Raw genomic sequence first — 10524 nt, 5'->3', positions numbered from 1 at the left:
TTTCTTTTATTGAAAATTTATTTTTAAATAAAATATGTTATGATTACTATGTGCCCTCCCTTAACTCCTCTGAGATCCTCCTCCCCTCCTCTTCCACTAGAATACAAGTATTACCGGTTATTTACTATTTTTGAAATTTTATTTATTGAATGTGTTTTTCATTTATTAAGGATACTGGATCAAGCCAAACTCTAATTTTATGTAGTCTTAGGGGAAATTTCCTAGTGACATGCAACAATATAATAACACAGTGACTGAGTTTATCCTTGTGGGATTCACAACAGACCCTGTCATGCAGCTGGTCCTGTTTGCTATCTTCTTCGCTGTGTATATGTTAACTGTGTTAGGAAACAGCACCCTCATTGTGCTGATCTGCAATGACTCCCGCCTACACACACCCATGTATTTCTTCATTGGAAATCTGTCTTTTCTGGATCTTGGATTGTCCACAGTCTATACTCCAAAAATCTTAGTGACCTGCATCTCTGAAGATAAGAGCATCTCCTTTTCTGGCTGTGTGGCTCAGTTCTTCTTCTCTGCTGGACTAGGGTACACTGAGTGTTACCTTCTGGCTGCCATGGCTTACGACCGTTACATGGCTATCTCAAAGCCACTGCTTTATTCACAAGCCATGTCCTTAAAACTATGTGCATTTTTGGTGGGATCCTCATATATGGGTGGTTTAATTAACTCTTTCATCATCACCAAAGACACATTTGCCTTGACTTTCTGCAATGACAATGTTATTGATGACTTTTTCTGTGATATCCCACCACTCGTGAAGCTGGCCTGTGGCAAGAAGGACAGCTTCCAGTCTGTGTTGTTCTTCCTCTTGGCTTCTAACGTTATCACCCCCATTGTGTTCATCCTGGCCACCTATCTCTTCATCATCGCCACTATCCTGAGGATCCGCTCCACTCAGGGCCGCCTCAAGGCTTTCTCCACCTGCTCTTCCCACCTCATCTCTGTGACCTTGTACTATGGCTCCATTCTTTACATCTATGCTCGTCCCCGGTCCAGCTACTCTTTGGATAGGGACAAAATTGTCTCCACCTTTTACACAGTGGTTTTCCCCATGTTGAATCCTTTGATCTACAGCCTGAGGAATAAGGATGTTAAGGAAGCTTTGAATAAATTATTTAAATAGTCATTACCATGTCCTACAGAGAAGCAAAGATGAGTTTGATTCAAAGACTGTATGTGTAGCAGTGCCTACCCCACTGTCCATTAAACTCATGAATTTTTATTATATTATTTATCCTAAATACACCTTTGAAAGATAGGGAGACCTGGTGGCACTCAGAGGAAGGACAGCAGGCTACCAAGAAGAGACTCGATACCCTATGAGCATATACAGGGGGAGGAAGTCCCCCTTAGTCACAGTCATAGGGGAGGGGAATAAGGGGAAATTGGGAGGGAGGGAAGAATGGGAGGATACAAAGGATGGGATGACCATTGAGATGTAATAAGAATAAATTAATAAAATAAAATTTAAAAATTAAAAAAAGAAAGAAAAAAGATAAAATGATCCAATATTAAAAAGTAGCATAATTCATGAGATAATATTTGAACAAAATGTGTATATTTGAGTTCATTTCTATGTTAGTTTTGACTGAAAAGAAATAACCAAAGACTTATTGTTCCAAAGACTTTTCTACCTTCTTTCCTTGAAGTAAACTTAAGTTGGCTGATCCTAGAATAGAATCACTACATTTTTAGTCTAATCCGCTATAGGTGTTTTCTCCACATGTAGATCCTATGTGTTTGCTGCCATATTGTGCTGTGCTTCAGTTCTCGGCATTTATTCTCTACCATTCATAATCTCTGGAACAGAATCCGGCTAGAGTGATATTTATGTTCCATATTGGGTGTCGTTTTGACATGGAACACATATTATATAGAATAAACAAATTAAACATGTTGAAGATGCATAGAGGACATTCTTAGGTAGTAAAAATATTTTGTAAAATAAAAAGTCTGAGTTAGATATTTTCTTTCAAAAACTGGTTAATTCTGTGTATCTGTTTTTACCTTGTACTCCAAGATAAGAATAAAATATATAAATGAAAAAGTACTTATTACAGCATGTGATATTTTATTAGATTTTAAATTTTGACATTATTATATTTTAATATGTTATTAAATAAATGATGCATGGAAATTTGAAAAGTCTCTGTACTTTTACTAAAATTTGTTGAAATATATATGATATCTACAATTGTATAAACTTTAAGTAAGCAAACAAAATGTTTTGATATAAAATGTGAGTGTATTAGCATGAAGTTGATTTTTTTTCTTCTTAATGCATTTGAAACTGCAAGAGTTACCAGTCTGAGAATAAGTTGTTATTCTTTGGAAAATATGTCATTGACACTTCAATATTGTTAAAGTTGGGCTGTGGGGTTGATGAGGGAAAATTAATGTGAAAGACAGTTTCATTCTCATCCAGCTAGCCTGCTTCATCTTGCTCTGTATGCCACCTGGTCTCCCAATCAAGGGATAGTGATGAAATTGGGGGTTCCAGGGCTCATGTCAGAGGCAGTCCCAGCTCTCCCCATAGCTATGGAGAATGAGCTGTGGTCGTATGGAGAAGGAGGAGGTCCCCTTCTGTCAGAGGCCTAGGGGAAGGGAATAGGGTGAAAGAGGGAGGAAGGGGGGAATGGGAAGATACAAGAGAGAGGATAACAATAGGGATGTAATCTGAATAAAGTATAATAAAAATAAATTTAAAAGAATAGTTTTGTTCTGTCATGATTTATTAATGAGGACTAACCTTACGATTAAGTGGAAGTTAAAACAGGTGTACAGGGACAAAATGGTATGAGCTATGTTTTTGGAACAAGATGCATCTATTCCTGCCTATTGAGTTTTGTATAAATAAGAAAGCATTCTGACTGCCAGTCAGTCAGGCTGCAAAATTCCTTTGATCCTGTGCCTGACTCATTCCTCCCTTACTGCTCTGCATCCACCCTTTCAGGCCCTGCCCCAAGGCTAGACTCCAGGTATCTGGTATTTATTTGCTAAATGCATTTCAAAAAATTTTATCCTGCAAACTTAAAGTATTATTCTATTTTCTCAAGTAATGCCTAGTTCTAGAAACTACCAATACAATCTAGCATTTGTTTTTATGAATTTGGCCCCATACACAGCTGAATTCTGCAGGATGTGCCCTTTTGAACACAAGCAAATTCATATCACCAGTACTATACATATTGTTGAAAATGGCAAATTTTACTGCTTTTTCAAAGCTAGAGAGAGAAAGAGACAGAGAGACAGAGAGAGACAGAGACAGAGAAACAGAGAGAGACAGGGACAGAGTCTTTGTTCTGCCATAAATAAAAGCCTCAGCAGACACAATGATTTTTTTTCTACCTGAGTTCTTCTGATGACTGTGCAATAAATACTGAAATCCAGGAATCTTTTGAGATATAGATTTTGTTTACTCTGAACATATACCCCAAAGTGAGATTGTGAACCATATTGTAGTTTTATTTTAGTGTTTTGAGGAATCGTTACACCTTTTGTCATAATGAGTACAATTTATATTCCCATAATCAGTTTACAGAGGTTCCCTCCAGTTCCTACTCTCATCAACAATTCTTTTCTTTCCTTTAAATTTCAGATATCATAACCTGTATGAAAAATATCTCCCTGAAGTCTTTAAATTTGTGTTAGTTATCATTTTTTTTCATTCTGCACTATGCTAGGGTAGTAACATCTGCTCAGACATTTCCCCCCATTTTTGGCTTCCTCTTTTTCTTTCTTTGACTACAGATGCACTATTTTAAAATGGGACTATAAGAAAGTGAGGAACACATACACGTGTTTTACATTTTCTCTATAGCCTACATCTATAATATTTAAATCCATAAATGAGATTAATATACATGGTTATAGAATCATCATTAGTACCGGATTAAATGACTACAAATTAATGTGTAGGCATGGAATCATGGCCGTGAATCTGGATCATTTAACTCTAAAGACTTTGGCCCAATTAATCTTTGGGAGGGTTAATAAAATATACAATGTAACTTCAGTTCAGTTTTCAGGATGACCTTGCCCTGTCACAGTTCATCACCACAACTCCCTTAACTGTAGATCTCTAGAATAATTATAACCCATGCAGGACATGCAGAGCTCTGAAGAAGGGAGGGGTATCCCACCCTCTTCTAATTGATTTTGAAACTTGCTTGGAATAAACAGTAGAATGTACTTCAGAACTCTAGCCCACTTGGTAATATTAATAGCCCAAGCTACTGGCTCTCAGTGTGACATCTCTGCACATGAGTATGTTGTGCCTTAACTATGTCTAACCCTTCTGGCTCCACTCTCACCTTTTTCTCGGCTTTCTCATCCTTTGTCAGGACAAAACACCATACATTAAGCCTTCATATGGGGGCTGGACAAGGCAACCCAATAGGAGGGAAGGGTCACAAGCACAGACAGAAGAGTCACCGATACATCAGCTCCCACAGTTAGGAGTCCCACAAAACACCAAGCTAAGAGCCATAACATCTATGCAGAGGACCTGGTTTAGACCCACGCAGGCCCATGCTTGTTGGTTCAGGCTCTGTAAGCCCTTGTGAACCCGTCTTATAGATTCCATAGGCCATGTTCCACAGGTGTCTTCCATCCCCTCTGACTCCTACAGTGCTCCTCCCTCCTCTCCTGCCTGGTTCCTAATACCTGGGGAGAGGAACGCATGTGACCTCTACTTTAAAGTCTCCTTCCCCAAACACAATTCTGAGGTTTGATCCTAGCCCTGCAACAAACACGAGCACCTTATTCTCTTTCTCGAGGGATTCATTCTCCATTTTCAGGTTTTTCTTTGCTCTTCCCCTCACTTCCATGCCTCTTTTCTGTTCATTTCCTCGACCTCTCCTCTCTTCCCATTTTCGTTTTTCTCCTTTTCATCAATGGATTGAGTTTTCTTGAAGGAAAAGACAATATATTGTAGCCTGAAGATTGAGAAGAGCATGGGTCAAATAAAATAGTAGATTATAAAATAAATGCAAGACAAGCTTATTACTAATATTTAAGTCTGCTTTCAAACATACTTAATGATTATATTGTGATTTACAGCCAGCATTAACTTTTAAAGTGTGTTGCTGAATTAATCATAATCCAATTAACCCAGTATCCTCAAATTGCAGGTGGACTCTAATTAAGTCTTTGGAGACAGCCGCACATTTCCTAGACTACTATATGGGCAAAGTCTCAAAGGGCTGTTGAGGAAATGTGTATATTGAGTCCAGGGGACACAGGTCAGGAGTCAGAGATCAGGGAAAAGGTTTCATTTCTAGAAATTGGCATTTCTCAGCAAAGGTGAGCATGGATAACCACGCCTAGCAAAGCAGGGAGGCAACTCTGTGGCCTTGGCTGCAGTTAGAATGAGCACAGGTCTGTGTTGGCTTTAAGTGTGTTGTTTCTCTAGACACACAGGCACACCTTCATCACGAGTCTTATTTCATGAGATGTGGTTCCCTGTTTCCAATTTTAAAATCTGTCTGAGTTTATATTATGAATAGTTTCATCTACTCAGGTGAAATTAAAAGGAGAGAATCTAAATATTATTGTAAATTTAGTTATTGTTTTGAAGTTTGCTTCCCAGACATCCAAGGTATGAATTTTATTTCTCAGTAACTATTTTACATTTCTAGGAGGTCACATTATATCAAATGAACTTGAGGGAATCCTATAAAAGGAGTAGGAAGGGATGTTATGGGCTTAGAGATGTCTTAATAAAACTTATGTTTTAAGTATTTCCATATGGGTAACATCTTCATAAGCCAATCTATGTAGAGAAAAAGATATATTTATAAATTTTTTTAGAATTTGAGGTTTTATTGGAATAAGTTTTTGACATTTTTGCCTATTGTTTTGCAAGTAAAATCTTACTGACAATTGACTGAAATTTTCTCTTGGCCTAGAAACCTTGAAAATGAGTCTTCAGTTGCATTTTTATTCTTTTCTCTAGCTATGGAACAGTGCAGTATACTTGGGAGAGTCTATCAGTCCATAGATTTTTTTTTTACCTTGAATAGTGTGAGCTGGAGTAGGAATAAATAAGAACTTTAGGGGATATCTGTAATATAGAATAACAATTGCCCACTTGCTCATTGTAGACATACTTATGATATGCCACATGTTTTTATAAACTATCCTATATATAATACACTAATGCAGCAAATACCATGGCAAAGACTAAAACAGTGCAGAATTGCCCTTTTCATTCAGTTCAAAAGCTGTAGGGAATTGCTCCATTAGTGCTTTTAAAGATTTTGCAGATCCAAGATGGCGGCGAGCAGTGTGGACTGTGTTTGAAAGCTCCAGTGAACAATTCAGGGAATTGCACAGATATCTGAGCCAGGAACACCAAGGTCCCCACACCACGGCAGCAGAAGTGCTCCATGGTTCGCAGGGACCAAGGTGCGGAAGACCTGCTTGCCCCGGCACACGGGAGGAGCGAAGACTTTCTCGGATCAGAGCAGCAGCGGCAGAGACAGCAGTGCCACCAGCAGCACCAGCGGCGGTGGCTGAGGTTTGCAGCTCAGAGCCTTCTAGTGGAGGCAATTGGTGTGGTGGACGGTGGGAGTTGCTGCGGGAGAAGGGATTCTGGACAGGAGTTGGGTCGCGTGGTGCCTTGAGACCCAAACTGTACTCAGCAGACAGTTCAGCCCCAGAGTCCTGGGTTTGCTCAGTGAGCTGTGCCATGGAGAAGCTGGCTCAGCTAAGCAAGCAATTCTGCCCAAGGCACAGTTCCCCTGCTGTGACACAGGCTGGGCGGAGTGCTCACTTCTAAACCTAGGCTCCAGCTCAGCGCAGCCGCAGTTTTCCTGCTGTAACGCAAGCTGGGCAGAGCGCTCACTTCTATACTAGGTGCTTGCTCAGTGCAGTCGCAGTTTCCCTGCTGTGACGCAACCTGGGCAGAGCGCTCACTTCCACCAGGTGCTTGCTCAGTGCAGTTGCAGTTTCCCTGCTGTGATGCAAGCTCGGCAGAGTGCTCACTTCCACCAGGTGCTTGCTCAGCGTGAAGTTTCCCTGCTGTGACACAAGCGGGGCGGAGCGCTCAGTTCCACCCTAGGTGCTTGCTCAGCACAGTCACAGTTTTCCTGCTGTGACACAAGCTGGGCGCAGCGCTCAGTTCCACCTTAGGTGCTTGCTCAGCACAGTCGCAGTTTCCGTGCTGTGACGCAGGCTGGGTGGAGCGCTCACTTCCACCCTAGGCGCTTGCTCAGTGCAGTCGCAGTTCTCCTGCTGTGGCAGATGGTTCAGGCCCTGAGAAACTAGCTGAGCTCGACGCGTGGTTCAGGCCCAGTACCCCTGGCTGGACTTGGCAGGGGACCCAAAAGGTTGTGGATACCTTGGCCTGATCCAACGCTCATTCAGAGACCCAGAATGATTGCAGGACCCACAGCAAAGGGGAGCTGAGGATCACTGGCTGTGAGAGCCCAAAACTACAGGGCTAACCTCCTGCCATCCACACCAGTAAAGTATCAGGGCTTCCAGCCTACAGAAATCGTGAGAAAACAAGTGAATCTATCATCAGACTCCCTCCACCCAACTCTAAAAGTTACCCAACAAAAACAAAGACGGCAAGATGTCTAAAGGACAGCATAAAAGCATACGCAAAACCCCCAAAACAACATGGTGTCTCCAGTTCCCAGCTATCCCAAAGAAAACAACCCAGAGAACTCAAATACAACAGAAACACAAGAAAATGACCTCAAATCCTTGGTAATGAGGATGATAACAGAGGAAACAAATAAAATTCAAAATCAGATGCAGGAAGACGCAGCCAAGCAGGTGTGCGACATAAAAGAAGCACATAGAGTGGAACTGGAAATTTTTCAGGAAAATGTAAACAACCAGATGAAAGAAATAAAAAAATCCGTTCAAGATATGAAGAGGAAAAAGGATGCAATGATAAGCACACAGACAGAAGAAAAACGAGAACATGAGGCCTCAGAGAAGAAGGCAAATGACACAGTTCTGAGCTTTTCTAACAGAATCCAAGAGATGGAAGAATGGATCTCAAGTCTAGAAGATACAATCACAGATCTTGAAGCAACCATTAAAGAAAATGCCAAATCTGGAAAACTCCTGACACAAAACATCCAAGAAATTAAGGACACCATGAAAAGAAGATATCTGAGGATAATAGGCATTGAAGAAAGAGAAAATATCAGACTCCAAGGCCCAGAAACTATTCTCAACAATATCATAGAAGAAAATTTCCCCAATCTAAAGAAAGAGATGCCTATAAACATACAAGAGGCATACAGAACACCAAATAGAATTGACCAGAAAAGAAAAACTGCCCGTCACATAATAATTAAAACACAAAACATACAGAACAAAGAAAAAATATTAAAAGCTGCAAGGAAAAAGGGTCAAATAACATTTAATGGCAAACCTATCAGAATTATACCCGACTTCTCAGCAGAGACCATCAAAGCCAGAAGGGCCTGGACAGAGATCCTGCAAAACCTAAGAGACCACAGATGCCAGGCCAGACTACTTTACCCAGCAAAACTATCAATAACCATTGATGGAGAAAACAAAATATTCCATGACAAAACCAAATTCAAACAGTACCTATCCACAAATCCAGCTTTACAGAAGGTACTAGAAGGAAAACTCCATCCCAAGGGGTCAAGCTACAACCAAAACTACTGAGGAAATAGATAACTATACCATGGCAAAAACACAACTACACAAACGCTTGACAGGAACCAACATCAAAATTAAGACTCTTAATAGTAACTGGTCATTAATATCTCTCAACATCAATGGTCTCAATTCTCCAATAAAAAGACACAGACTAACTGAATGGGTGCATAAACAGGATCCAACATTCTTCTGCATTCAAGAAACACATCTCACCCATAATGATAGGCATTACCTCAGGATAAAAGGTTGGAAAAAATATTCCAAGCAAATGGTCACAAGAAGCAAGCAGGCATAGCCATTTTAATATCGAGCAAAATAAGACTTTCAACCAAGATTAATCAAAAGGGATGAGGATGGACATGTCATACTCATCAAAGGTAAAGTCAACCAAGATGACATCACAATTCTGAACATCTATGCTCCAATACAAGGGCACCCACATTTGTAAAAGATCTGCTAAAAAGGCTTAAACCACACATCGATCCCCACACAATAATAGTGGGAGACTTCAACACCCCACTCTCACTGAAGGACAAGACATTGAAACAGAAACTAAGCCGAGAAATAACATCATTAACCAATGCCATGGGTCAAATGGATCTAACAGATATCTATAGACGCTTTCACCCAAACAAGAAAGAATATACCTTCTTCTCCGCACCCCATGGAACCTTCTCCAAAATTGATCACATCGTAGTTCACAAAGAAAGCCTCAACAGATACAAGAGGATTGAAATAATACCTTGTATCCTATCAGATCATCATGGGCTTAGGCTGCAATTCAACAACAACAGAAATAACAAAAAGCCTACACATATGTGGAAACTAAACAACTCTCTGCTAAATGACACCTGGGTCAGGGAAGAAATAAAGAAAGAAATCAAGGAGTTTCTGAAATTCAATGAAAATGAAGGAACAACATACCCAAATTTGTGGGATACATTGAAAGCAGTGCTAAGAGGAAAATTCATAGCACTAAGTGCCTTTAAAAAGAAATTGGAAGCATCGCACATAAATACCTTAACGACACAACTGGAAGCCCTAGAAAAAAAAGAAGTAGAAACACCCAAAGGAGTAGATGTCTGGAAATAATCAAACTCAGGGGTGAAATTAACAAATTAGAAACTAAGAAAACAGTCCAAAGAATCAACAAAACCAAGAGCTGGTTCTTTGAGAACGTCAACAAGATAGACAGACCATTAGCCAAAGTAACTAAAAGGCAGAGAGACAGTATTGAAATCAACAAAATCAGAAATGAAAAGGGAGACATAACAACAGACACTGAAGAAATACAAAGAATCATAAGATCCTACTTTGAAGGCATATATGCCACAAAATTTGAAAATCTAAGGGAAATGGACGATTTTCTTGATCAAATTCACTTGCCAAAGTTGAGTGAAGAACAGATAAACAAGCTAAATAGTCCCATTTCCCCTACAGAAATTGAAGTAATCATTGATAGTCTCCCAACCAAAAAAAGCCCAGGGCCAGATGGCTTCAGTGCAGAATTCTACCAGACCTTCAAGGGCGAGCTAATACCGATACTCTTCAAGCTACTCCAAAAGATAGAAAGGGATGGAACATTACCAAATTCATTCTATGAGGCCATAGTCTCATTGATATCTAAACCTCACAAAGACTCAACAAAGGAAGAGAATTTCAGACCAATTTCTCTGATGAACATCGATGCAATCATTGATAGTCTCCCAACCAAAAAAAGCCCAGGGCCAGATGGCTTCAGTGCAGAATTCTACCAGACCTTCAAGGGCGAGCTAATACCGATACTCTTCAAGCTACTCCAAAAGATAGAAAGGGATGGAACATTACCAAATTCATTCTATGAGGCCA

The 10524-nt window shown here is 40.1% G+C and overlaps 1 protein-coding gene across 1 annotated transcript; it reads left to right on the top strand.

Annotated features, from left to right (window-relative positions):
- Window positions 1-229: 229 nt before the first annotated feature.
- Window positions 230-1147, top strand: LOC311606871 (olfactory receptor 9G19-like; the record flags this gene model as incomplete). Its single annotated transcript, XM_084798275.1, has 1 exon — window positions 230-1147. One exon carries the CDS (start codon window positions 230-232, stop codon window positions 1145-1147), a length of 918 nt encoding a protein of 305 aa, XP_084654401.1.
- Between the last annotated feature and the right edge of the window lie 9377 nt (window positions 1148-10524).

This window comes from Acomys minous (assembly GCF_964271855.1).
Source record: "Acomys minous genome assembly, chromosome: 10".
In the NCBI taxonomy this organism is placed as follows: Eukaryota; Metazoa; Chordata; class Mammalia; order Rodentia; family Muridae; genus Acomys; species Acomys minous.
The sequence above is the reverse complement of the archived record's forward strand: the minus strand, read 5'-3'. Positions and strand labels throughout refer to the sequence as shown.